At 36.5% G+C, this 25,850-nt stretch overlaps 5 protein-coding genes across 10 annotated transcripts in view; all 5 read right to left on the bottom strand.

The window, feature by feature from the left end:
* The window catches only part of LOC116918312 (ADAMTS-like protein 1), a 32,374-nt gene extending 29,959 nt beyond the window's left edge, over positions 1 to 2,415 (bottom strand). For 2 of the 6 annotated variants that reach the window (XM_045167645.1, XM_045167655.1), the window contains exon 1: positions 2,052 to 2,414. The gene's annotated coding sequence lies outside the window, so the exon portion shown is untranslated. Of the gene's footprint in view, positions 1 to 2,051 lie in introns of all 6 variants that reach the window. The other 4 variants (XM_045167665.1, XM_045167672.1, XM_045167658.1 and 1 more) reach the window with 3 other exon arrangements.
* A 10,688-nt stretch (positions 2,416 to 13,103) lies between these two features.
* On the bottom strand, positions 13,104 to 14,956 carry LOC116919690 (SEC14-like protein 2). Its single transcript, XM_032925704.2, has 11 exons — positions 14,915 to 14,956; positions 14,776 to 14,845; positions 14,671 to 14,714; positions 14,555 to 14,607; positions 14,396 to 14,463; positions 14,106 to 14,315; positions 13,967 to 14,047; positions 13,707 to 13,906; positions 13,493 to 13,638; positions 13,280 to 13,434; positions 13,104 to 13,201 (listed from the first exon to the last, which is right to left on the bottom strand). The coding sequence occupies exons 1-11, from the start codon at positions 14,954 to 14,956 to the stop codon at positions 13,104 to 13,106; spliced, it is 1,167 nt and encodes a 388-aa protein (XP_032781595.2).
* A 1,148-nt stretch (positions 14,957 to 16,104) lies between these two features.
* Positions 16,105 to 18,863, bottom strand: LOC116919674 (SEC14-like protein 2). Its single transcript, XM_032925692.2, has 11 exons — positions 18,177 to 18,863; positions 18,041 to 18,110; positions 17,928 to 17,971; positions 17,797 to 17,849; positions 17,639 to 17,706; positions 17,349 to 17,558; positions 17,205 to 17,285; positions 16,943 to 17,142; positions 16,726 to 16,871; positions 16,509 to 16,660; positions 16,105 to 16,445 (listed from the first exon to the last, which is right to left on the bottom strand). Exons 1-11 carry the CDS (start codon positions 18,249 to 18,251, stop codon positions 16,369 to 16,371), a joined length of 1,176 nt encoding a protein of 391 aa, XP_032781583.2. The 5' UTR covers positions 18,252 to 18,863; the 3' UTR covers positions 16,105 to 16,368.
* Positions 18,864 to 19,615: 752 nt separating this feature from the next.
* Positions 19,616 to 22,007, bottom strand: LOC116919594 (SEC14-like protein 2). The gene is made up of 11 exons (XM_032925613.2): positions 21,778 to 22,007; positions 21,654 to 21,723; positions 21,475 to 21,518; positions 21,343 to 21,395; positions 21,176 to 21,243; positions 20,900 to 21,109; positions 20,755 to 20,835; positions 20,493 to 20,692; positions 20,286 to 20,431; positions 20,072 to 20,223; positions 19,616 to 20,008 (listed from the first exon to the last, which is right to left on the bottom strand). Exons 1-11 carry the CDS (start codon positions 21,823 to 21,825, stop codon positions 19,893 to 19,895), a joined length of 1,188 nt encoding a protein of 395 aa, XP_032781504.2. The 5' UTR covers positions 21,826 to 22,007; the 3' UTR covers positions 19,616 to 19,892.
* Positions 22,008 to 23,418: 1,411 nt separating this feature from the next.
* On the bottom strand, positions 23,419 to 25,809 carry LOC123466237 (SEC14-like protein 2). The gene is made up of 10 exons (XM_045167741.1): positions 25,481 to 25,809; positions 25,105 to 25,174; positions 24,993 to 25,036; positions 24,808 to 24,928; positions 24,542 to 24,745; positions 24,379 to 24,459; positions 24,107 to 24,309; positions 23,896 to 24,041; positions 23,678 to 23,835; positions 23,419 to 23,605 (listed from the first exon to the last, which is right to left on the bottom strand). Exons 1-10 carry the CDS (start codon positions 25,532 to 25,534, stop codon positions 23,520 to 23,522), a joined length of 1,167 nt encoding a protein of 388 aa, XP_045023676.1. The 5' UTR covers positions 25,535 to 25,809; the 3' UTR covers positions 23,419 to 23,519.
* Positions 25,810 to 25,850: the final 41 nt, after the last annotated feature.

Here is a 25,850-nt window from a genome sequence, read left to right as displayed (position 1 = left end):
CATCAAAATGCATTTTGGGGGGTGGGGGGATATTTTATTCAGATATTTTGGAATTTCATTTTAACTTGACCACCTGTTTTGTTTGTTTTTTTCTTTTCTTGCATGTTTACAGTGAGAAGACTTCTTTGCCTATTCAAACAAAATATATTTCTTTTCTGTGATTGAATCGAGGGGATTTTTTGAAAAAAAATGTTTTCCTTGGTGCTGAAAGTCAAAACTCGCCAAAACGAAACAACAAAGAGAGATCAAGAGAAAACAAGGAGAACAAAAAGAAAAATATATCAAAATCCAATCTTCTTTTAGATCAATCCAAAAAGAAAACAAAAGATTTTTTTTTTGTTTTTAACATTTTTTCAGCGGAAGAAACGGATCACAGCCGGAAGAGCTTTTTGCAAAACAGATTCAATTCTTTTGTTTATTCCATCCCCTCGCCCCCACCTTAAAAAATAAAAAATCCCCCTGCAATGTTGACACACAATCATTTCGTCATAGACATTTTTTTTTTTTATTTCTAAAACAAAAATTTTAACAAAAAAAATATCCCACCTAGCCCGGGCACGATCCCCCACAAGTTTTACATTACAACAAAAAAAGAAAAACGGACCGGTATTAGCCGGCATTTAGGTGTACGTGCGTGTACCACCCAAAAATAAATATTAAAAAACAAAAAAAAAATCCGCCCCTTGAATTATGTTTAAAGCAAAAATTTTGATTTTGATAGGAAAATTTCATTGAAATTGCTCACATCTTTAATAGAAAAAAATAATAATAAAAATAAAATTGAATTTACTGTTCCAACTACTGGACAGGAAGATATTGAATGTTTCCACTTTATTTAAGCAACTGAGAAAGAAAAAAAAGAAAAAAAGGGCGCGGTCACGTTGATTGTTTTCTTGTCGGATCCGTTTCACACAAACACCAAAAAAGAAAAATCGACACGTCATTTGATTAGCGCATTGACGTGAAGACGCCAGTGTCACCAAACTTTTTCTCGCCACACCTCCGCTCTAAAAGGTTTCCAAATTTATGGGCGCAAAAACAAAATAAATAAATAAATACAAAATTCCCCCCTTGAAGAAAACAGGGCGCGTCCATCATCCCATTTTGGAACAGTATAATCTCTTCAAGTTCTCAGTGTTTGCGTCTGACAAAAAAATATATGGAGCCTTTTCAATATGTACACAAGATATTGACACTCCACCCCCCCTATATTTACCTTTAAAAAAAAATTGTGGGTGACAATCAGTTTATTATCGTCTGTGTTCCAGGTCGGCGGACTTTCTGGCGACATTTGAAAAACATTTTGAAAATAAAATAAATCGGAAGTTGTCCATTTCCATTTTTTTGTTTTGTTTTTTTAAATGTCAAATTTCAGGGGGTGGAGGGATGGAATTTGAAGATTATGTTGTTAATCTATCGATTTGTTTCATTAATACGTTTAAAGTTCATTTTTATTTTATTTAATTTTTTTTTGTTTCGTTGCTGATGAATGTTATCACGCTCATTTGTTACACATACCGGTGATGATTATCGGGACTAACGTTCGTTGATAAGATGGGCAAACAAGACGCAGCGAAAGAAACACGAAAAACCCCTGCTTTGACAAGAGTACCTTTTTCTTTTTTTTGGGGGGCTGATAACGAGGAGGTGGGTCACCTTAGACGACACACATTTTTTTTTTTATTTCAGTCTTTTGCATAGACTAAGTTAAAAAAAAAAAAAAATGTGTTAAAAAGATTCAAATGACGTCATAATTCAATGGAAAAAGCAAATTGCTTTGATTTTGATCGCTGATTTAATTGTATGCGATGAAAAGGCAAATTAAAGAATGCTTATCACTTGACGTTGATGTTTAGATAGCGCAAAGAATTGAATCCCTCGTTTTCGAGCTCATTATAACAAAAAAACCAAAAACGGATTTCCCCAAAAATATTATCGTGTCATCGTGGATTTCTACAACGTTACGTCACACGACATCTAAAGTTCAAATTCCTCGCAAATTTGAAAAAGAAAATCAACAACAACAACATGAATAATTAGCTTTTTCTCACCTCTGTCCTCGGGCCGTTCAAAAATGCAACAGCCAAAACACACACACACACACACACTTTGACACACACCGAGTTTTGGCACTTCAACTTTAAACTCTCCCGGCAAAAAAGCAAAAAAGAAATAAATAAATCAAACCGAAAGCAAAAATTCACTCAACACTTTGTTATTGTTGTTGTTGTAAATGACCACAGTTTTAATTGAATGTTTTCGGGTACAAAAAATGGATTATTCCGTATCGATAACAGAGCAACGATTAACACGCACACACATAGGAGAGACACACACTGGGGCACGACTACTGGATGCACGATGGTTCGTTCAGGACTGGTGTCGAGACTCTGAGCCCCAAATGTTCGCTACCGGTCCCACTAGTCCATACAGTCCCAACGGAGGAGGGGGGTGGGGGAATATGAAAAAAAAAGAAAAAGAAAAAAAGAAAAAAACTACACTGCAGACCCGACTACTACAAAAGGGGGAGGAGCCTAGAAGCCACGCCCATGACGTCTGCTGCGCCGTATCGCGGATGAAGTGACGAAACTCTAGTTTTCCCATCATGTGATGCAGGTAGGAAAAATAAAGAATTCGTGTGTGACGTTATTTATTTTTGTTTGCCCCGTTCGCCAAGTGACGAAATATTTTGGGTGGTTTCAGAATTTGAAAGAAAGAAAAACAAAACAAAAAAAAATCGCAGTCAAACAGATCGATATAATCGATCCAAGTCTGATGACCATATTCTGATTTATGTTATCCAAGAAAAAAATAAAATAAAAAAAAATAAAGAAAAAATCACGTTTTTTCGTGAGTGGCGTGCTTGATCGATAGCACAACAAGAATTGTCTCGCCTAACTTCATTTTTTGTTGTTGTGTGGTTCAAACTTTGACGCGTTCAAATGCGAACGTGATAAATCGAATCAAAAATATGAAAAAACAAAGAAAATGGCGATATTGTCTCAAAGCAGTTCGATCGATAATTGAAATAAAAACCCAATACATTATCAAGGTAAATTGTTAAGACAATCCATTTTCAAAGTCTTTTTAACTAAACTCATTTATTGATGCTCGATGATGATGCCCTTTGAATCTGCACTCACGTAGAAACATGGAAACACCAACGCACAGCGCCTTTGTATATATATAGACTCTTCTATTAATGAAATATGTTGTGCACACGATGGTCAAAGATGAGTAAAGCATCGAAACGTGGTCATCCTTTTTATCTATTTGCGCACATCTATTATGTATACATCAACGAGAAATGGACGTATACATACACACAACGTGTATAGATATTGAACCGCAGTCTATATATGCAAATAATGCATTTATCTAAAAACACGTATACGTGTGCATAGATGATCGATACATACAACAAATGCAATTTCGCTGTGAAATTGCGGTGTGTAATAGCAAAAGTTTGTCGGGCAAATGTCGAAAACAGGAGCGACCCCAGTGCCTTGATCTATTGATGATATCCCCCCTCCATTGTGTCTATACACACTATAAAGTGCATCGAATATTTTACTGGACAGCCACACAACCTCTGATTGCGCATACATGTTTCATCACTTTGTTTTCCCCTCTGATGTTAGTCTATATATGTACATGCGGTGGGACTCGAAAATGGCGCACATCAAATGTCCACGCGGCATGAATGCACTTAAATCCCGACATTTTAGGAACCGACATCGAGCAATGGGGAGGGCCTGTAATGTTTGATTATGTTTGTGTGATAACAAAGGGCTTTCAACATATGTATAACACATGGCAAGAGATTGTGAACCCCCGAGGCAACGTGTAACCCCCAAACATTTGGTATAAGCTAATTCACAAGATATATCGATTGAAAAACAAAACAGGTATTATAATAATTAACAGAGATTTGCATATTTGGCTCGATTGAAAAATTTCGTGAGCTGCGTATGAAAAGGCTCGGCAAATGAGAAACGCTGCTGTCGACACATTCTGCTATAAACCCCATTCCGCATATAATACACGAGCCGCAATGGAGGCATCCTGATGAATGATTACAGAATACGGGCGCGCTCCTGGATTCTGTTGAATGACGCAAATGTCCTCCTACGCTCATTATATCATCTCTTTATTAAGCCCCCAACCCTCTTTAATAAGGATCATCATTTTTTATGAGTCGAAGTTTTATTTTTAATAGTCTGCAGGCTTATTATGCTAATCAATCGATTAATAGAATCCATAAAAATGTATATCTCTGAGTTGGATGGATATTGATAAACATGTATAGGAAGTTATTTATCTGGGCAAAGACGATCCATTTCCAGGAGCTTAGAAAATGTCAGCCGAAAGAGATTTGTAAATCCAGGACGAATGCTGAGAACGATTGGGTCTCTTTTATTTTCGTTATACACTGGGATTTTCGGAAAACAATATATATGTGTACACATCTCACTGGGATGTAGCATATAGAGATAAGATGTAAGAAGACCAAATGATTCTATTGCGCGGGGTGTCGGACATTGAGCTCCCTGGGCCACCACTGGAAAGAGGAAATTGGAACGTCTGATGTGTGGTTTATTAGAATAGAACGACAGACAAGTCTGTGGGTCTCTATTCTCCATCAGTCGTGTGAGGCTAATTGGAAATCACTGGACATGTCGGAATATTTAGAATGGTTGGAAATCAACTCAAGTCAAAATCTGCGTGTCCGTTTACGTCATTGCGCTCATATTACGTTCGTGATAAACACGCTTTTATTAGGCTCATTTAAAACACAATTTTGACGTTAAATTGTTTGGGGGGGGGGGGAAAGAGGCTAGGGACCATTAGCTGAGCTCTATTATTTAGTCCTATGCTTTATTTTTTATATACAGTATATATAAAGAAGTCTTACTACATAAATAATAGGGAGCTCTATATATACATCGATTGTGTAGAAAGGCAGCCATTGTGATCACCTATTATCTCTTATATATACACACACACACGCAGCACTAGATTTATACGTATAGACCTATTATGAATCGTAATATAGCAATTGGCTGTTGGTGTGTTGTTTGGGTGAGGCCCACACAAAACACAGCGGCAGGTCTGAAATCTACCGGACCAAAAATGTTGGCCCATTTCATTTGTTCTAGTTTGTAGGGTTCATCGCTGTCGAAGGATTAGAAAGAAGGAAGAAAACAAAAATGCCCATTGGTTTCAGTACTCCACCCTGAAATTCCGAACAAACGAAGAAAATAATCATTTGCTTCCTGGACTTTGGGGTTTAAAAAAAATAAAAAAAATAAAAACTGCCGACACCCTGAGGGCATTCGAGCCAACCGCGAACGCCGACATCGTATCATCGCTGCTTGTGTCTATAGGCTACAGGGCAAAGAGGGGGGTGAAACAAATCATCGAGATGATTGAACAAGATTACACGCAACTCTCATCATTCAATGCCATACGCCGGGTATAATAATAATAATTTCTTTTTACTTTCTTGAGGGGGCAAAAATTGTTATTACATAACATGACCGGCTTCTTTTCCGTTGGCTTCCTGATCTCATACCTGTCTCCCTTCATCTATTTTTCGATCGTATTATTAAACAAATGGCCAAATGATGAAAACTAAAATTTTGATTTTAATTTTGAAAAAATTTAATAAAAATATGTATCGATATCATCGTATCTGATCAATACAGGAAAAAATCGATTTTTGGAAAATATTGACGCTGAACCCCCCCCCCCCACCCCCCTCGAAGCGATTTTTCTTCTATTCTTTTTGCATGCACAATTTACGTTGTGTCGGAAGCTCTTCGTATATATTTTTTTAAAGGCTAAGCTTGTTTTGTAAATCTTCTATCTTATGGTGTTCATACATTGATGCTGAAGAGAAAAAAAAAGAAAAATGTCAAACATATTCTGAATATTAAATATAATACAAAATCCCTGGCCATCTCGAGATTTATTCATAGATGTTTATATAGCTAAAGATTATTGTATTTATATATAAAGATCTACCCGTGTGTAGGTAGCCCAAAGTATTTAGGGAGAAAACTAAAAAAATAATGAGATTCATTTTCACAGGTTCGGGATACCAAAGCAAAAAAAAAAAAAAAAAAAAGATGGGGAGGGGGGATAGGAGGGAGGATCATTTCGATCTCGCATGATTCATCACACGGGAAATAATTTTTTTTTCTCCCCAATTTTGTTTTTGAGTTAAAGAAAATAATAAGAATAATTTTTAAAAAATATATAAGAATTCTTAGATTTTTGTGTAAATGCAGAATGTTAGGTGGCGCTGTGTGATGGTCATTTTTTTTCGGGGGTATACCTATTTTTATAGGGCCATTATCCGTCTGTAATATCTGTTCTTATGAATCGATTACATTAAAAAAACGGATATTAAAAAGTGTCGTTAAGGTTTCAATCCATTATTTACTGCCATCTATCGGTAGACAGGAAGCTCTGCCAATGATTTAATGCATTTTCTGGCAAAGGAAACGTGAAGAACAAAATTTAAAAAAAAAACCAACTTGCGTTGAACATTGTTGGCAATTTTGGCTTAATCAACAATTGACATGTTAAAAAAAAATTAATAATAAGAAAAAAAATTCAAGATTTTTGTTTTCCATTGTTTTTTTTTTTTTTTTTCGTTTTCTTTATTTTGCCCTGGGTGTGTTATACACAAACGGTATAGATAAACGCCCAGAAATGTTACAAATCAAGAGTTGCACGAATTGTTTTAGAAAAAAAACGAAAAAACCCCCTGTAGTTACTACCCCCCCCGCGCCAAGGTGTTGTTTAATATTTCAAAATTTATTTTACATAATTTTCATTTTGTGTGTGTGTGTGTGTGTATAAAGCTTTAATGAGGCAATGTATTCAAAATATTATTTTTTTTCTTTAAAGGTGTGATTTAGAACCCCATAATATTCACCGATTTATTACAAGGCGGCATGTGTCGGCTATTATGGGAGACTCTTTGACACTCCTTTTTTGTATTTACCTGTGCCGTGTAATTCTCATATAGGAAAATTGAGAAGGATCACACCCATTTTTCTTAAACGTCTCCAACAAAATAAAAATTTAATTTTTTTTTCAACGATAACATTAATAAATAAATGTTTTCTTTTAAACCTACGCGTATATAGCCAAAGGGGATTTATTTTTATATTTTTTTTTCTAATCCAATTTCGTGTCTTTATGCTCATATTAACCACGTCGTCATTGTCAAGAAGCCTATAATGAATAATATAGCGAGGATCAATTCGCCTGTCACTGCCTTCTATACCAAGAAAGGTCTATACGGGGTGGACTTAAAAAGAGATTGACGTCTAGAAAGAAAAAAGGGAAATTCATTTGACCTTTTTAACGTTGCCATTAAATAGTTAAAGCCTTACATATTTTGTTGTTACGTCTGTATAGCCTTTAAGGGTTGCCCCACCTACACCTTGTCGCGAAAAAAAATCAAACCCGTCCTCTGATGAAGACCCAAGAAAATGTAAATAAATAACCGTAATCAAATTTAATTTTAATTCATTTCCCCCCCCCCCTACAAGATATACAGTACACGCATATCAATGTGCATGTAGTATGAAGAGGACTTGAGAAAACAAAGAGGCATAGAAAATTTGCATAATTATTATTTTTTGTGTGTGTGTGTGTGTGTGTGTGTGTCCCGGGCTTTTGACGGGATTCGTGATCCGAGTCGTGCACTGACACCTTTTATCAAAAAGCCCCCCCTAAAAAAAAAATCCCATGTTACATCCCACCCTTTCCTCAACTCATCGATTTTCAAGGAGGGTGGCGCCCTTTCACCTTTATGTCTCGGGAGTAAGATAAAAAAAAAAAAAAATCAAAGAAGATTGTGAAGACGTGTCGAAAACAATAGGGTGTGGTTTGAACTTTGACGTTCGTTTCAAGTGGGAGGCGGGGGGGGGTTACAATTGCCTCAAGTGAACTGGAAATAAAAATCGAATAAATTGATATGAATTCATCACTTTTTGTAGTTGTATCAATTTTATTGGATTGTCATGTGATGTAAAAGAAAACTATGATTCAATCGTTGGCGGTTGACTCACGCCAGCCGCTCGTCCCGCTTATTTTCAAATCATAACTGTCCCCCCCCCTCCATCCCTATACACATATTGATGTTTGAATTATATACTACGTAATATGTGACCGAAACAATATGCGTGTCTAGTAATATTATAGCATTACCATCACGAATTGTATCGATCTCTTTCGATTATCGGCCTTCCCCCTCCATATCAGCTCGAATAATACGGACTGTATAAAAGTATTGGGAAGCTATAAACATCAAAATTGTTATCACTCATTTCGAGTTCCGTCATAATAAAAAGTTTGAATATTAAAATTTCAAGGGCTCTCTATAAAGTTTTATAGACCTGCTAAAATTGCCTTAGGGCCCTCACATTTGACTTTGTATTTCTTTTCCCTTTCTATATAAACATTTCTTTCTTCTTTCAAAACTGATAACCCTTTCCTTTTGTTACGAAATAGTTTGAAAAAGAGATAAGGACCAAAAAAAATTTTTTTGTTTGTGTTGGCTCCTGCCAAAACGGATCCTTTCACACGGGTCCTTTTTTTAAAAAAAATTTTTAGTTTTCTCTGTTGGAGGTCCTTTATTTTTCTCGCCCTATTCTCTTGTAAGAACCGTATATGCAAATGGTTCACAGGTCTCTCTTTTGTCCATGTGTTGCATTCTAAAATGCCAGTGTGACGAAAAAAACAAACTTGTTTTTCTTTAAAAATGCCTCCATTTTTTTTTTGCACGTACCAAACATTTTTCATCTTTTGAAAAATGTAGGGACACGGGAAAATAAAAACAGGGAAAATATGCAAATATTCTTTTGATGCGATACGGTAAACATGTCGTGTTTGATTCGCTGAAAGAATTTTGACCACATCACACTGAGCCCTTGACACACACACACACACACACACACAGAAAACTTGTACGATTTCATGGTCTTTTTTAAATTCCCATATTACAAAGAATAATCGAAACGAATTATTCAAATTGTTTGACGCACTTGTGTGCATATAGATAACCAAAACACGTCATCGCGCTCGTATAAATAGATGGGCGAAAGAGGTCGTAGAGATGCTCTGATACAGCCCCGATCGCTTAATTCAATTAGAGTGTGTCCATGAGCCCTCTATTTGATGGTGTATACCTTTACGTCAATAACATTAACATCCATCAAACCCAAAAATGTCCAAGAGAACTTGATACGTGAAAAATAGGACCCGATGACGTTCTGTAATGATGAGAATGGCGCACAAAGTGCAACATTAGAAACGAATATAATGTAATAAAGAAGGCACGCAGGGCCATATCAATAGAGTGTCATTACGTATCGATTATTGGCCAAGATCCAAACATAGTTGTAGACAAGTCTTGTTTTTTTCTCTCTCTTTTTCTATATGGATTTGTTAGGGACAACAAAAAAATCGTGCAGTTTCTTCCGTTCTTTCCAAGCACAGTTTCCTCAATTGTTCCCAGACCGGAAGTTAATTCGAGAGAGAGAGAGAGAGAGAGAGAGAGAGAGAAAAAAACATGGTAGGCAGCTTATAAAGACTATTTCAAACATGTTCTTTTCTATCTATTGATGAGAAGAAAAAAAGTACAAGATAGACAAAGTTGTCCATTCTGCACAAAGTTCATGAATGTGTCAATAACAGGCCCGGTTCGAACCGACTGAACAAGAAAAAGAACTTCTTTCTTTCTTTATTGAAAAATAAATTAGTTTATTCATCCGCAATGTGGCAAACTACCGGACCAAATCTTTTTCTTTTGACCTCATCCGATACAAAAAAAAATAAATAAAAAAAATAAAAAGAATGTTTGGGAAAAACATTTCCCCCCATCCCCCTTTAATGTCTTGTAGTTACACGGTCAGATGGTCGGCCATTAGTACTTGATCAGCCGCATATTTCTCGAGTGTGAATAGCTCGGCGCGTACGGGCTAATAATATGACGCAGGCAACGCAAAGGTATATCGATCCTAACTTGAATTGGGTGTATACGTCTATCAGAAAGGGGGAAGATATTTGCATACTGCACATACAGTAGTTTTCTTCTTTGCACCGACATGTGGCGAGAAAAGAAAATTGAGAGCGTAATAATAAAATTCCACAATTTTATTTCCCTACATGATTGATGGAATATGAAGGTGGCGCTACTGTAGACATCGATATTTTAAAAAAATATATATAAATTATTGATGTTGATAGTTTTAAGAATTTCAGTAATATCAAAACTTATGACGTGTACGTGCAAGTGTCAATGTAATCATCTTTTCCCGAGAAAAAGAGTTGATATGAGAGTTTCTTCTTCTCATCCTGGCTACTTGATTACTATAGAAACATCTATTACGAAATCCTTACACTTTCACGTGACGCGTGTTCGTCCAATCAAATGGCGCAAGGAACAGTGGCAAAACCCAATGCACATGAACGAGATGAGAAGCACTCTCCTCTTTAAACGTTATTGTAGTGCACAACAACAATGTTTAAACATTACTACATTCTTGGGTGAAACGTTTCCTAATTTTATTCATTGTTACCCCGTAGAATAATTCCAAAAGGTGTTTTGTCAAATTCTTTCTCCCCATCAAACTTAAACAATTCTTCCAATTCCTCAACATTTGCATCAACATACCAAAGCTACTCTTTTGTCTTTTTTTCACATCCCTTCCCCCACCCCATCCCAAATATATATATATATATATCTATAACTAGAACCTAATGAAATATTCAGGACGAGATGTTTGGAATCTTTCATTTCATCGTGTCGAAACCCTCCAATTTCTTCTCGTGTCTTTTTTAGATATTTGTATATGGAGAGGCAGGGAGAAGATTTTATTTGAGTGTTAAAAACTTGCGTGCTGTTTGTATACATACAAATTAGACAAAGAAAAAGAAAAAAAAAAAGGGGGGGGGGGAGACGCTAAATATATACCTAATATGCGCACCTGGACTACCCCCCCACACCTGTCGGCGAGCCCACACACAAAGAGTTTTTTTTTCCAATGTTTGTCTTTGATTTTTCTTTTTCCTGTTATTATTTATATACATAAATTTTTTTTTAAATAGATGGTTCACACGGAGACGGCAGGGCACAACATTTGGGAAACGCCTTGTTCATGTTTGCCGCTTTTTCAAAGTTCAAGATATTCGAAAACAAAAAGTAGAGACAGAGATGCATCGCAGTTTGATATCATTTATAAGTTTATTGCATAGCAATAAATTCTTATGAAAAATCTACAAATAAAAATCGTTTTTAATTACCCGTAACCCTTTGCCTACATTCGAATCATTACGACCCCACGTTTAGAAAACAAATAAAAGCAAATTCTGAACAGATTTCTTCATTTTAAAAGACCTCACAAGAATCGAATGAAATATCGTACGTTTGTTCAACATATCTTTTCTCGTATTTGTTTTTTTATGACAAAAGAGCAATCAGCCTAGAGCAGCTTTTATATTTATATAGCGTCTATATCATCGATTATATAAACAAAAAGGAAAACAAAAGAAAAAAAAAATGGAAAATCGTTAGACAAATCAACGCCCCCTCCATCATCAATGTTACATCCTCCAAAGTCGATGATAATAACAAGGCTCGTCATTTCCTTGCTTTGTTTTGTTCTCCCCTTTCATGGAAGGTAGTTGATCATCGTTTTGAATAATCATCATCATCCTATACGCACAAAAGTATGGAGAAAAGCATCACGAGACGATCGAGAAAACGAGTTTCACGCAGTTTAGAGATGAGAAAAATCACCTTGACGATGGACTTTCATATTATTACAGAAATAGCTAATACTTTCTACTGACGAACCATCGAGCTGCTGATTCAATCTCAAAAACTGAATGCATTAAAAAGAAAAAAACGTGTTGTAAAAGAAAATTGGATTGCACAGCTGTGGCACCTGCTGTACAACTATTTCAGGCCTACGTTGTGTTTGAATTCAACTGCCTTGTAAGGAAAATGACTCTTCAAAAATTAAGTTTCTTGATTTTTGAAAATATTATTTCCATTCCCCCGCTGTTGCTACAGCAACCAGAGAGCTGACAGCTCAGCAAAAAGTGAAAAAAAGAAAATATCATGACCCAAAACATTCCACCATAGGCCTATTGAGATGTATATAGTTCTCCTACCGTATAAATACAAGATTTCGTTTGTTTCTCTCTATATTCAAATAGTTGCTCAGCATCTCTCGACAATGTCCCGAGTCATTGTTCAACAAGTTGGACGTTTGTAGGGCATCTACCGTTAGCGTGCACACACTATTTTCAGTTTCCTCATTTTTTATTGTGGCGTAAAATATTTTTTTTTTTTTAATACAACTCGAAATGTGTCCTTGTGAAGAAAGAGGCCAAACAAACCACTTGACATCAACTTGAAAAGAAAAAGAAGAAAATACTCAAAACCAACTACTTGAACAGCTACAAAACCAAATTACAACAAAATGTGTTGTATAAAGCGGCAAAAGAAACTGGACGCCACCCACCAAAAAGCGAGAAAATATAATAAAATGTTGAGGCGCAGTGATTCATCATTTTAGAGGCGAAAAAGAAAAAATTCTATGGCTTCTGTGGAACAACTTGAAAACGCAGCACAAAGCGAGAATCGAATTCGCTTTATTTTCTTTAAACGATGTGACATTAGAAACCCATAAATAGAAGCCCGTAGCATCAAATGAAAGAGGAACGGTAACACGGACCATTCATTCCTCGTATAAAATTCCTTTTTTTCAGCTTGTCAACAATCTTTTTATTCTCATTAAAACATTCCTCTTACGTAAAACGCCCAACGACAGAGCCGAGAAAACGGAAGAGATGAAAACTACACCATGAAACGCTAACTGCCACCTAGCGGCGGGAAAAACAAGTATCAAACGCGCGAAGGCTTTTGAAAAGGATGGTGCAATAAACCACACGACTAATATTTCCATAGAAACCCGCGTCTTAATAAATTCAAAATGAAAAACTTTGACGCCCAACCCAATGAAACATCGCTAATCAAGAAAATTAAAGATCTTACTTGATAATTGACGGCCATACTAGTCGGACTTGTCGAGTGAGGGAAGATCAACGATAACGCGGTACCAAATTTTCTTCGAGCTGAAGTAACTGTAGCTGTTGTCAAATTGCACCACATCTACGTAACAGAAATCCAACAACTTAGCGATATAACTGCTAAAATTAATTTAAGTGATTCAGAGAAAATTTCACTTACAAATGGCTGGCCTGGTGCAGACAATTTCACCTTCTTGCATCATCAAATGACTTTCAAGTCTTGCATTGCTCACGACGTCCACCTTTTCATTTTCATTTTTGACGTAGTAGTAAACTCGAAAACCGATATCACCTTCCTCCGTCATAAATTCCCACCTTTTAATCATTCCAAATTAACATATAATTCATTCATTTTGATAAAAGTTTAATTTACTTGAGCGTTGAATTGGCTGCCACAACTTTAAATTCAAATTTCTTTTTTGTGCCTCGAGTCAATATGAAAAACGTCATATCGTCTTTTGGAACAGATCTTCCAACGTCGAGATAATAAGACGACGGCACTTTTTCTCCCATATTTACCTGTTTAATTAACCCAAACCATACAAACAACTGAATGTGACAAGTTGAAAATAGTTGAAATTGTATACCTTGCTGGAACATTTGGAGTCGCCATTCGAGTCGGTCATTGTACCACCGTAATAAACTGGAAGTTGATCCGCATCGATTTCTTTCAACAAAGCAACGCTCCATTCATTTCTGTCGAAACCGAAGACGCTGATTTTATCCAATGTCGCCTGATGCAGAAATGGTTTCACCATGGAAAAGACGAACGTGAAGACCTTGGGTGCTAGAACAAATGACGATGAATTTTTTATTTTAAAAAATTGAATAGCAAAGAATATTTTACCGTTGATTATGAATACTCGGCGGAGACTTTCAGGATAGTTAGCTTCGGATATTTTGATTGCTTCAAGACCCACTTCTCTAACTGCCAATTAAAATTGAGCATATGTCATTTCCATTACATATTACAATAAATAACTTACATGGTTTGTATGACATTTGTCTCATGGATAATCCATCCATGTCGATAATAAATGTCTGAAGGGTAACAGGTTTCCCAGTCAGCAATGAATTCTTCCTCATTAACACGTAATTGGTTTCCGCCATGTAAGTGAGGTACCGCAAATAATCTGTTTTGCTGACCGATTGCAATATTCCCCTCCAATCAGCTTTTCCAAACGCCACGACTGACACTGCATTTCATTTATGTAATTTAAAACACCAAAATACGTTAGGAAAATGCTTCCTGTTCTGTGATACGATTTCAACTTACCAGGGCAATAAAATTTATCATTGCCAATTATGCTCATGGGGTAGTACTTGACAAGGGCCACCGGTGGCCTTTGAGTTCAAGAAGACAAAGAAAAAGCTATTAATGAGTATGAAATGGAGCATTTTCAATTTGATGAAATTATTAAAAATCAATACTCACTCCCATTGGTCGAGGATCTCATCAACGCGGTTTGCTCTTCTCCATTCGACAGACTGTGAACAAATATGGGATATTCAATCAACTCGTAGTCAACGATACATATTAAACAAACTTACGCGTCTTAACATTTTCTCAGCTTGATCCAAATCAAAATCACGAGCTGATGGGAAGAAATAAAAAATATTTTTATCATTTACTGAGTAACTTATCAGTGAGCTTACCAACGAGCCATTTGACGATGTAATCATCACTATCGTCGATCAGATTACAGTCTGCGATATTACGTTTAAACTGGATTTAATAATACAAATCAGTAAGAAAATTCCAATAATCCATAAGAATTACAATTTAGTTGTATACCCGTTTTAAAATTTCTCCTCTAGTTTCGCACGACACGACCATCTTGACGCTGGAACTGTAAATCAACTCGCAAGTCACTCACAACTTTAATTTTGCTCGTCCCTTCATAGAACTAAGGTCAGCAATAGAGGCGTGACTTGATTGGCTTTCTAGCCATAAAGCCATGCTATACATCTTGGATGAACTGCCAATCCAATGGATACATGCAAACCGATAAAAGTGTATCTGTTCGAGCAATTGCCACGTGTACGTCCATATTGACATCTGGAAACGAGCGAAGCTTTAACTTCTAGCATCAAAATGGCGTCATAGCTTTGAACTGTTTAACTTAATCGACTATCAATTGGTTCAAATTACTCGCTTTTAACTTAAGAAAGGATCTTGCAAAATGAAAATTCTTATTCGTTAAACAACTGCATCCCAAAATGACTGGTCTATATAACTGACCTTCAGCGGAACACGCGATTGCCACTCGGCATAACAGCAATATTAGCTGATAACTGAGTTCGTTGTGTACGAGTCCTGTGTTCGACTGAGTTCAAAATGAAAATGAGGTTTCTGAAAGTCTGAATTGAAATACAATTTACAGACAGTATTTCGAGGACACGGCAACGTCTTGTCGGAAATGGGGGAAGACTGGAAGAAGGAAGAGTAAGCAAAGTAGAATATACCAAATATGAAGCCCTTCCCCTTCAATATTTCTTGCAAATATTGAAAGGCAGGAATATTGAAGGCAGTTTATGGCCAAATAACACAATCAAACGTGCACATATACTTTACAGAATTACATTTCTTTTAAGGGCCGAATCAGCAACAACATTTCATGTCCTATGAACACCAGATTCATCATCTGGGTAGTTCGAAAAGTCCTTGATCAAAATCGAAATTGGAGATGGACTTATCAGAAAAACATTCAAGTGGGACTGCCTAACACGTAGAAATGTTTCAAAAACATTTAGAATAGAATCAACACACACTTTTCTTTAATTTTGGCTTACGTAATGTTAAGCAAAAAGCACTTTTTCCTCTTTCCTGTTTGGCAAGTACAACATATGTGTGGGGTAGATAACGTGTGCATCGTAACATGTGCAGCTGCCTCAGGCCAGTTTTTTGGAAACCAAAAGTTTGCAATAATTTAACGACAGTGAACTGAGATGACCTTTGGAATTTCGTTTATATACTCTGCTATATCGAACAGAAAATATGTGTATTTCGAGATAATCTAAATCCAGGTAGATATAATTAAACGTGTTTACAATTAACATGTTCTAGAAAATCATATCGTTTTTTTTTACTGAAAGGAGTGCCATTTTCCATCATATCGTGTAATTGAAATGATGGAGTTACGTAATTGACGGGATAATTGAGTTACATAAAATAGATTTAACTGAGGTAATTAACATTTCTACATGATTTCAATTTCATTCTTGTTCTAGATCGATTTCTCGTAAAGCTCAGGGAAAATCGATGATGATGCGGTACCAAATTTCCTTAGAACGTAGGCAATTGTAGCTGTTAAATTCCACCACATCTACGTAAAAAAATATATATACGTATGAATAAAAAAAAAACACTCGGGCATAAATGAACTTACAGAGGACTGGCCGAGTGCAAACAATTTCACCTTCTTCCAATGTGAAATTATTTTCATTTCTTTTGTTGTTGACTAGATCTACCCTCTCACCGTTTTTCTCCATGTAATGGATACCAAAGTCAATGTCACCTTCTTGCGTCATAAATTCCCACCTGTTGTGGAACCAATGCAATCAGATAATTTATACAAAAATATTTGTATGTAAGGTCATCTTTACTTGAGCATTGAATTGGCTTGAATTATTTTGTATTCAAGCTTCGTTTTACTGCCTCCGGACAACGTCAGTGACGTCATGTAACTCTTCGGGATGGGTTTCATAACTTTGAGATAATAAGATTGCGGAACTTGTCCTCCCATGCACAGCTTTTGAGTTACACTTGATGAATTAATAATATACTTTCCCACAATCGAATAACGAATGTTTCAATGCTCACTTTGCTGGAACATTTTGGGTCTCCATCGGGGTCCGTCATAGTGCCACCGTAATAAACTGGAAGTTGATCTGCATCGATTTCTTTCAACAAAGCAGCACTCCATTCATTTTTATCGAAACCAAAGACGCTGATTTTATCCAATGTCACCTGATGCAAAAATGGTTTCACCATAGAAAAGACGAACGTGAAGACCTTGGGTGCTATAATAAGTGACAATGAATTTATAATCTTTTTTGAATTGAAATAGAAAAAAATACTCTACCGTTGATTATGAATACACGACGAAAACTTTCAGGATAATTTGCCTCGGACATTTTGATCCCTTCAATGCCAATTTCCCTGACTATCAATGAAAATTAGTATTTTTCTAATTTCTATTCACTATATTCAGATAAATAAGTTATACATGGCCTATAAGTCCTTTGTCTCATGGAAAATCCATCCAGGTCGATAATAAATGTCTGATGGGCGATGGATTTCCCAGTCAGCAACGAAGTCTTCCTCATTGTTGCGTAATTTTTTTCCGCCATGTAGATGACGTACCGCAAATAATCTCGTTTGGTGACCGATTGCAATATCCCCCTCCAATCAGCTTTTCCAAATGACGCGATCAAAACTGCAACCGTTTCATTTTCGTTAATAAAAAATAAATAAATAAAGTAATTTTTTTTTCTCCAAAACTTAAAGTCAATTTACCAGGACAAGAAAATTTATCATTGCCGATTACGCTCATAGGATAATACTTGACTAGGACCAACGGTGGACTTAACAAAGACAAGGAAAAAGCTGTTAGTGAGTATGAAATCGAGCATTTTTAAGTCTAACTAATTATTAAAAATCAATAGACAACTTACGACCATTGGTGGAGTATCTCATCAACGCCGTTAGCTCTTCTCCATTCAACAGACTGCGTATATAAAAACAGAAGACATTAAATCAACGTTAACTCGTAGCCAAACAATTCATTTCATCCAAATAATCTTACGCGTCTTAGCATTTTTTCCGCTTGAACTAGGTCGAAATTACGAACTATTTTTGAGAATAAACCAAGAAAAATTAGTTGAATCACTCACTGAGTATAACATGTAACAATCTTACCAACAAGCCATTTAATGACGTAATCATCATTATCATCAACCAGTTGGCAATCGGCGATGTTTCGTTTAAACTGAATTAAAATGATACAAGTACATTCTAAATCAATTTTAGCAATCAAAACGTTCTATTTCAATACCTGTTCTAAAATTCCCGCTCGAGTTTCACTCGATACGACCATCTTGATGCTGGAACTGCTAACTAACTTGCCCATTACGCTCACGACTTTATTTTGGTAGTTTTCGTGAAGCTATAACGCCAGCAGTAGAGGCGTGTCTTGATGGGCTCTAAAGCCACTAACTGGCGATAGCTTTCCATTGAAAGAATTGCCACTCCGATGTTGTTGTTTTTTTTCTATAGCCTTCATAAAAACCGATTGAAACGAATCGTAAAAAGAGGATTGGTTTGAGCTTAAATTGCCAGGTTTTTTCTGAAACTAACGAGATTTTAGTTAATCACGTTTAAGACATCACATTTGAAGAATAATTTTATTTAATTGACTTCCAGTTGTTCTTTTAATATGAACAACTCGATTTCTGACTAGTAAAAAGACTCTTGGAAAGTGAAAAGTTATAGACGTCAAAGTGCGCAGTAAACGCACAAATGGAATGTGATTATATGACTGACTACCTTATATAACTGACTAACTTATATAACTTAACTAAGTGATACGTATCTGGCATTCAGCAGGAAAGCAACAGCAGCGGAAAGTATGGTTCGTTGTATTCGATAGCCAGTGTTCAACTGAGGTCTGAAAATTTAAATAAAATATAATGGCAGTGCTTCGGGGACCCCTCGAAATTGGGGGAAGAGTGAGAAATATCATTCCTTTTCTCTTCCAAATTTCACGCAACAATGAAAGGCAGGGTAAATAAACAACAAGGTAATGACCGTTTTCTAGCTTTCAAAAATCAGGGTTGATCAAAATCAGAAAATGTTTTATTTCATGGTCATAATATGGTAAATAGCTGGCTCCTGAAAATTAGAATATCTAATAGTCCTGATCGTTGGTAACAAGCGTGCTGCTTTTGCATTTTATGGTCAAATAACAATAAAAAAAAGTGCACACTGACTTTACTGAGTTACATTTCTTTTAAGTACCGAATCAGCAACAACATTCGTGTCCAGCAAACACAGATTCATCATCTGGATAGTTCGAAAGGTCCTTTATCAAATTTGAAATTGGAGATGGTCGGATTCAATGTTTTAATAAACAGAGATATGTTCAACTGGGACTGCACAGCACATAAAGACTTTTCTAAAAACATGTCGGCTAGAATAAACAAACTGTTCCAAATTCGAATTAACGTAGTGTCAAGCAAACACTAGATTTTTTTTTTAACTTTGACAAAACAGGGTACAACATTGCAAGGGTTAGGGAACGAATTCAAATCTTCGTAAACATGTGCAGCTGCAACAGGCTGTAATTTCTCGGAAACTAACAGATGGCATCAATTTAACGATAGTGAATTCACATGACCTTTAGTGTGAACGGATGTAGTTTTACGAACTCTGCTGTATCCTACCAAAAAAATGTAAATCAAAGCTTTTAAGAAAAAACATGAACACGCCAGCAACTAAACATTTTAACCGGAAACCTTTTATTTCTTTAAAACATTAAATAATTGCCAATTTGTTGGACGTTCTATAACTTTTTCCGCCCGAATCGAATACGTGAGGCTTGATCAGGTTAAGCGGCAATGATAGATTTTGAAAAGACGTAAACCTTATTGCCAACGCTTGTGAAATTCCACAATAGTACGGCAATAACGTAAGAAATTAAAAGCATTCATTTACAGAACTACAAACGTTTGTCTAAAGGAATAAACACTATCGATCATTTGCAATTTCATTCTTATTTCCGATCGAATTCCTCGTACGGTGTAGTGGATGAAGGGAGATCGATGATGATGCGGTACCAAATTTTCTTTGATCGGAGGTAACTGTAACTATTATCAAATTCCACGACATCTAAGTGACATAAAAAAATTTAATTAGGCTAAACACTTAACATTCAGACCTAAATGAACTTACAGAGGACTGGCCGAGTGCAAACAACTTCACCTTCTTCCATAATCAAATTACTTTCAATTCTTTCGTTGTTGACTAGATCTACCCTCTCACCGTTTCTCTCAATGTAATGGATACCGAATCCAATGTCACCTTCCTCCGTCATAAATTCCCACCTGTTGTTGATTGAAATCAGGTAATTTATTATGAATATTTAGAATGTTAAGGTCGTCTTTACTTGAGCACTGAATTGGCTTGAATTATTTTGTATTCAAGTTTCTTTTTGCTGCCACTGGACAACGCCAACGACGTCATGTACTTCTTGGGCGTCGGTTTAACCACTTCCAGGTAATAAGATTGTGGTACTTCTCCTCCCGTGCAAACCTTCTCATTCCAGTGAATTGTTTTAAAAAGGTTTCACAACAATTGAATGATTAGGTCTCACCTTGCTGGAACATTTTGGGTCTCCATTCGAGTCGGTCATTGTGCCACCGTAATAAACTGGAAGTTGATCCGCATCGATTTCTTTCAGCAAAGCAGCGCTCCATTCATTTTTATCGAAACCAAAGACGCTGATTTTATCCAATGTCACCTGATGCAAAAATGGTTTCACCATGGAAAAGACGAACGTGAAGGCCTTGGGTGCTAACAAATGGCAATCAATGTTTAATCTTTTTATAATTATAGTACAGCAAAGAATATTTTACCATTGATTATGAATACGCGACGAAGACTTTCGGGATAATTTGCTTCGGATAGCTTGATCCCTTCGATTCCAACTTCTCTAACTAACAGTTAAATTTAACGCTAATTTCGTATTCGTATTAAATTTTCAAATAGTTAAGGACTTACAAGGCCTGTAGGACATTTGTCTCATCGATAATCCATCCATATCGATAATAAATGTTTGATAAGTGACTGGTTTTTGCGTTTGCAACGCATTTTTCCTCATCTCGTGGAAACTCTTTTCGGCCATGTAACAAACGTACCGCATATAATCTCGTTTACTGACCGATTGCAAAATTCCCCTCCAATCAGCATTGCCGAACGACACGATCCATACTAATCATTTAAAAAGAACTTGAATAAACTCAAATGGCTTATAGAAACAATTTAATTCAAACTCACCAGGACATGATTGTTTATCGTTACCAATAATTCCCATCGGATAGTATTTGACCAGAGCCACCGGTGGCCTAACATTTTTTAAAGAAAAAGAAGCAAAACACCAATGATTAAACGTCGTACAGTTAATGATTATGAAACAATTAAAACTAGCGTGAGAAAATTCTTACTCCCATTGCTCTACGATTTCGTCGATTCGGTTCGCACGTCTCCATTCCAACGACTGCGAAGAAAAGATTAACCAAACAAAGGTGTTGAAAGATATCATTTGTGTTATGTAAAATTAAAAAAGGAAAACTCACGCGTCGAAGCATCTTCTCAGCTTGATCAACGTCAAAATTTCGAGCTGTCAGAGATAAGTCATATCGGTCAGGTATTGGCAATCGAATGTCACGTTTTCTTAAATCACGTTTCTCACCGGGCCACTAATGGCATGCTAATCAAACAGCAAAACGTTCAAAAAATAAAAACTGGAACTTACCAATGAGCCATTTGACGATGTAATCATCACTCGAATCAATCAATTTGCAATCTTTGATGTTTTCCTTAAACTGAATTAAAGGTTTTAAACATGTAGATATTCTAAGACAGACAACATTTTTTACCTGTGCAAACGTTTCCTTTTCCAACTCGTTCAATTGGGAGATCATCATCTTGATGCTCGAGCTGTAAGTCGAATCGCTACCGGGTTAGTTTTTTCTCCGTTGTATATATACGGACGTGAGAGGGCGGGACTGAAAGAATATGCAAGTAAAGAAACCACGGACAGATACTTTATCATTGCGATAAGGTTCTTTCCAACACCTTCATTGTAATTGCCTTGTTTTTCATTGCGTGACAAACGAGCTATTAGCAAGTTCCGAATTGAATGAGAAAAATTGGTGTGCATGTCAAGAACAGCAGCTCCTCTCAGACGTCACGATCTTGATTTGTTGACCTGTGCAAACCAATCGTTTGATTACAGATCAATATTTGAAAAATGTTACATAACGTCCAATGATAAATTAGCGTGGCCGTAGTACAATGGAAGATCAGGATGAACGTCACTTTTGTATTAAACCTGATTTTGAAAATTTATATTCGTAAACTAAAGCTAAAAAAGTAGCAGCTGTTGATACACTTTTCATAACTTGGATGCACAAACAAATTAATCCTGGGGGCAGAGCAAATTCTACAAGTTTCATAACGAGAAGGTTGGTGTACCTTTCGACCTCAATTTGAGGAGCTATTTTTATAATATCAATTATTTGAACAAACTCTTAACAGTATATTTGCTTAATCACTTATCTTAAGTGTCGTACATAGAGAATTTCTAGGGCTATAACACCCATGCCAATCAACGTAGATAATGGTAGACGCTTTATAAAATTAGAAACAGTAACAAAACCTGAAAACAGGATCTTTGAACTGTCTGGTAGCTATTTTTAGAAATGCTTAGATAACATAATCAGGTAAACAAAGGTCCTACGACTTTTTAACGTTTTAATCACGGCTAATGAAGGACAAAGTTGAGCTACACTTTCGAAATGTAGGATGCGGGGATGAGTTGCATAATGGAAACAGAAAAAAGTGCGATCATAAAAAAAACCATAACCTTTAGACATGTTTCGGCATCAAAGTATCATCCACAGCAAAAAGTTCTCATTAATCAAACCTGGGATGTAAGCTGAATTGGATCATATATTATGTAATTATCCCGTCAATTTTATAGTTTCTGAGCTCGTAAAATAGGTCAGACCTCAAGTGACATCTACACAGTCGAAAACGAAAACAGTTTCTCACCTAACATTCAGTGCCAAATTCAGGTGTATCTTGGACTTGGACGATATTCTTCACAGGTGTGCGATCCCACTCCAACTATTGAAAAATTCACAAGCAAGTCTAGCCCTAAGGTTGAGAGACCTTCACGCAGAGGTAGGGTAAGAAACACGTCGTCAAAATCGTGGAAAATCATGGGAGGGGGAAGCAAACTTTTGCATAATATTCCGGTAAAATCAGTTACACGTGACTCGATACACACAAAAAAAAAATGATTCAAGGGCAACGACATTCAGTTCTAGGAAGGGAGGTGGGGTCCACAAATTCCAAAGAACAAAAGACTATGCAAATGACGACATCCAAAAGAAACCATGAAATAAGTAAGAACATAACATAATCGATTACAATTGAATTGAATTAGGAGAAATGGTTACTGATAAAAAAATTTGCTTTTCATCATCACCAGAAAACAACACTGCAACGAAAGCCAATATTCACCCATTTATTTTATATATAGAATTTTCTTTTTCTCTTACACAAACATTAAAAGCATGAAAACACATTTAATACCTGTTAAACTGATATAATCCTAACAAATGGCTGGATTTACCTCGATATGATAATGAACTTTTTTCGACCTGAAGAAACTGAAACCGTTTTCAAACTCGACCACATCTGCATATTCAAAATGATTGCCCTTTTCAATTCCAAAACTTCCGAAACAAAAGCAAAACAAAATTATCTCACATTTGCCGGTGTAATCACAAATAATTTCGCCTTCTTCCATGACCAGATGACTCTCGATTCGACTGACTGGAACCACTTCGATAATCTCTTCTTTTTCAGAAATAGTGACGTGATAGATTCTGAATTCTATATCGCCACCTTCCGTCATAAATTCCCACCTGAAACACGAACATTATCAACAAATGTGCACATCTAACGAACGTACTAAAATGAATCACCTGAGAACGGAACTAATGGAAGCCACGTCGAATTCCAGTTGTTTCTTACTGCCACTTCCGATTTCTAAATTAAGCATCCCCTCCTTTGGCACTGGTTTGCTATTGCTGACGTAATATGAACGCGGTACTGGTCCTCCCATATTAAACTATCAAATTTTTACAAAATTTAGATTTGCATAAATTATCATAAAGCTGGGTTTCTTTTTTAAACCTTGTGTGGGCATTTAGGATCGCCCGTTTCGGGATCGGTCATAGTCCCGCCGTAATGGGCAGGTAGTTGATCAGCGTCAATGTCTTTCAATAAAGCCGCTTTCCATTCCTCTTTATCAAATCCGTAAACGCAGATCTTGTCGATCGTTACTTGATGCATAAAAGGTCTCATCATGTTATAGATGACGATGAATAACTTAGGAGCTGTCCCATTAAACAAACCACTTGTAAAATAATTAATTCACGATTTCAAATTTTATATATATACTGTACCGTTGATGATGAAAATACGTCGAAGATTTTCCGGATAATTGGCTTCGTATATTCTCAGCATTTCGTTCCGGACATCGTTTACTGTGTAATAAAAAACAAATCGAATTGATTTGAAAAATGTTACGTCATTATTTGTTACATAAAAACATTTTTTAAAAAAGACCTGGGCGATAAGCCATTTGCCACATTGACAAATTTTCCATGTCAGCGACGACGCAAATGTTTTGAGTTGCGCAACGTTCGGGATTCTGCCGCATATTTAGCGCGTTCTTCTCCATTATGTAAATCATGAATCTCGTTAGATCTTTTTTCGTCGACGATTGCATAATGCCACGGATGTCAATCGGTCCTTGGGCGCTGATCCAAACTGAAAATGAAATGCGGCTTATAACGGATGATATGTCTCCATATTGAGATGTTTAAATTTACGCGGGCAGCCGAATTTGTCGTATCCGCATTGGCCAATGGAATAATATTTCTCAATAACTTCGGGCGGTGTCCATGTTTCGAGAATGTCGTTCACCCGATTTAATCGCCGCCACTCCAACGACTGCATCAATGAAATTTATTTTTATGATTACAATTTTATAAATTTGGAAAGTTGTGTCACGCACTTGGCGTAGCATTTTGTCGGCAAGATCCACTTTGTAGTTGCGGGCTATAAAACCATAAAATTTCACACTTAATAAATTGTTGATAGATTTATTTTGTGTGTTAACAACTCACCAATAAGCCATTTGAGGAGGAACGCATCACTAGAGTCGACAAGTTGACAATCGCTGACTTTTTCCCTGAACTGGAATTTTTACAAAAGCATTTTTTAACGATTTTTGTACGCTGATTGTTTTGGACGTAGAGCACCAAACGCCATCTAGCGTCGCGCAATAGAACGAACAATGTAAATAAATGAACGTCGATCTTTCACCAGCTCACCGCCATTTCTCGCCTATTGGCGATAGCGAGTCGTTAAAAACAAAACCACAAACGAAATTCGATACACTTTTTTCACGTGTCAATTGTTTTGTCTCACCCCACTGACAAGCCACTCAACTTCTACTCTTCTACTTCTAAATGGGTAGGCTTGTTGACACTGTTCTCTTACCTCGTTTAAAATCGTTTTCTGCTCGTCCGTGAGCTGTTTGGTGTTGTCAGCCATGACTGTCGGTGGATAACTATCTTAACCGTCTATGCCGAATGTTAGGTTGTGCCTATGAGCGACGGACGAGCGCCCGACAATCGTCGTTACCGGTTTTTCTTAAGCGTTTCGATCGTCTAGTTACTTGGTTGGAAATTGTGATTTCTAGACGTGCACTTGAAGGAATAGAATGTTGTTGCTTGTTGTTACTATGTAACAGGTAACCTGTTATTTCTTTTAAGGATATACGTGTGTCCTTTGGTACACTTTCCCCGCCGAAAAACGGGTTTGTATCGATGTTTAGGTGTTCTTGTGCTCCGTTCTTTGCGTTCAAACT

This window comes from Daphnia magna, linkage group LG1, assembly GCF_020631705.1.
Source record: "Daphnia magna isolate NIES linkage group LG1, ASM2063170v1.1, whole genome shotgun sequence".
Taxonomy (NCBI): Eukaryota; Metazoa; Arthropoda; class Branchiopoda; order Diplostraca; family Daphniidae; genus Daphnia; species Daphnia magna.
Note: the sequence above shows the minus strand (reverse complement) of the source record. Positions and strands in the feature narration are given on the sequence as shown.

What these genes read in the sequence shown, in the direction of transcription:
- LOC116919690 (XM_032925704.2), bottom strand. Translation starts at nt 14,956, where the DNA reads ATGGTCGTGTCGTGCGAAACTAGAGGAGAAATTTTAAAACGG. An exon ending in CTGAGAAAATGTTAAGACGC is followed by an intron (nt 14,608 to 14,670) that starts GTAAGTTTGTTT and finishes ATTTGTTCACAG; the next exon opens with TCTGTCGAATGGAGAAGAGC. An exon ending in GAGATCCTCGACCAATGGGA is followed by an intron (nt 14,464 to 14,554) that starts GTGAGTATTGAT and finishes TTGAACTCAAAG; the next exon opens with GCCACCGGTGGCCCTTGTCA.
- LOC116919674 (XM_032925692.2), bottom strand. Translation starts at nt 18,251, where the DNA reads ATGGGCAAGTTAGTTAGCAGTTCCAGCATCAAGATGGTCGTATCGAGT. An exon ending in GAGCGGGAATTTTAGAACAG is followed by an intron (nt 18,111 to 18,176) that starts GTATTGAAATAG and finishes ATTTTAATTCAG; the next exon opens with TTTAAACGAAACATCGCCGA. An exon ending in CGGAAAAAATGCTAAGACGC is followed by an intron (nt 17,850 to 17,927) that starts GTAAGATTATTT and finishes TTATATACGCAG; the next exon opens with TCTGTTGAATGGAGAAGAGC.
- LOC116919594 (XM_032925613.2), bottom strand. Translation starts at nt 21,825, where the DNA reads ATGATGATCTCCCAATTGAACGAGTTGGAAAAGGAAACGTTTGCACAG. An exon ending in CATCGTCAAATGGCTCATTG is followed by an intron (nt 21,519 to 21,653) that starts GTAAGTTCCAGT and finishes TATCTCTGACAG; the next exon opens with CTCGAAATTTTGACGTTGAT. An exon ending in ACCCAAAATGTTCCAGCAAG is followed by an intron (nt 20,432 to 20,492) that starts GTGAGACCTAAT and finishes TGGAATGAGAAG; the next exon opens with GTTTGCACGGGAGGAGAAGT.
- LOC123466237 (XM_045167741.1), bottom strand. Translation starts at nt 25,534, where the DNA reads ATGGCTGACAACACCAAACAGCTCACGGACGAGCAGAAAACGATTTTA. An exon ending in CCTCCTCAAATGGCTTATTG is followed by an intron (nt 25,037 to 25,104) that starts GTGAGTTGTTAA and finishes ATGGTTTTATAG; the next exon opens with CCCGCAACTACAAAGTGGAT. An exon ending in ACGTATTTTCATCATCAACG is followed by an intron (nt 24,310 to 24,378) that starts GTACAGTATATA and finishes TTAATGGGACAG; the next exon opens with CTCCTAAGTTATTCATCGTC.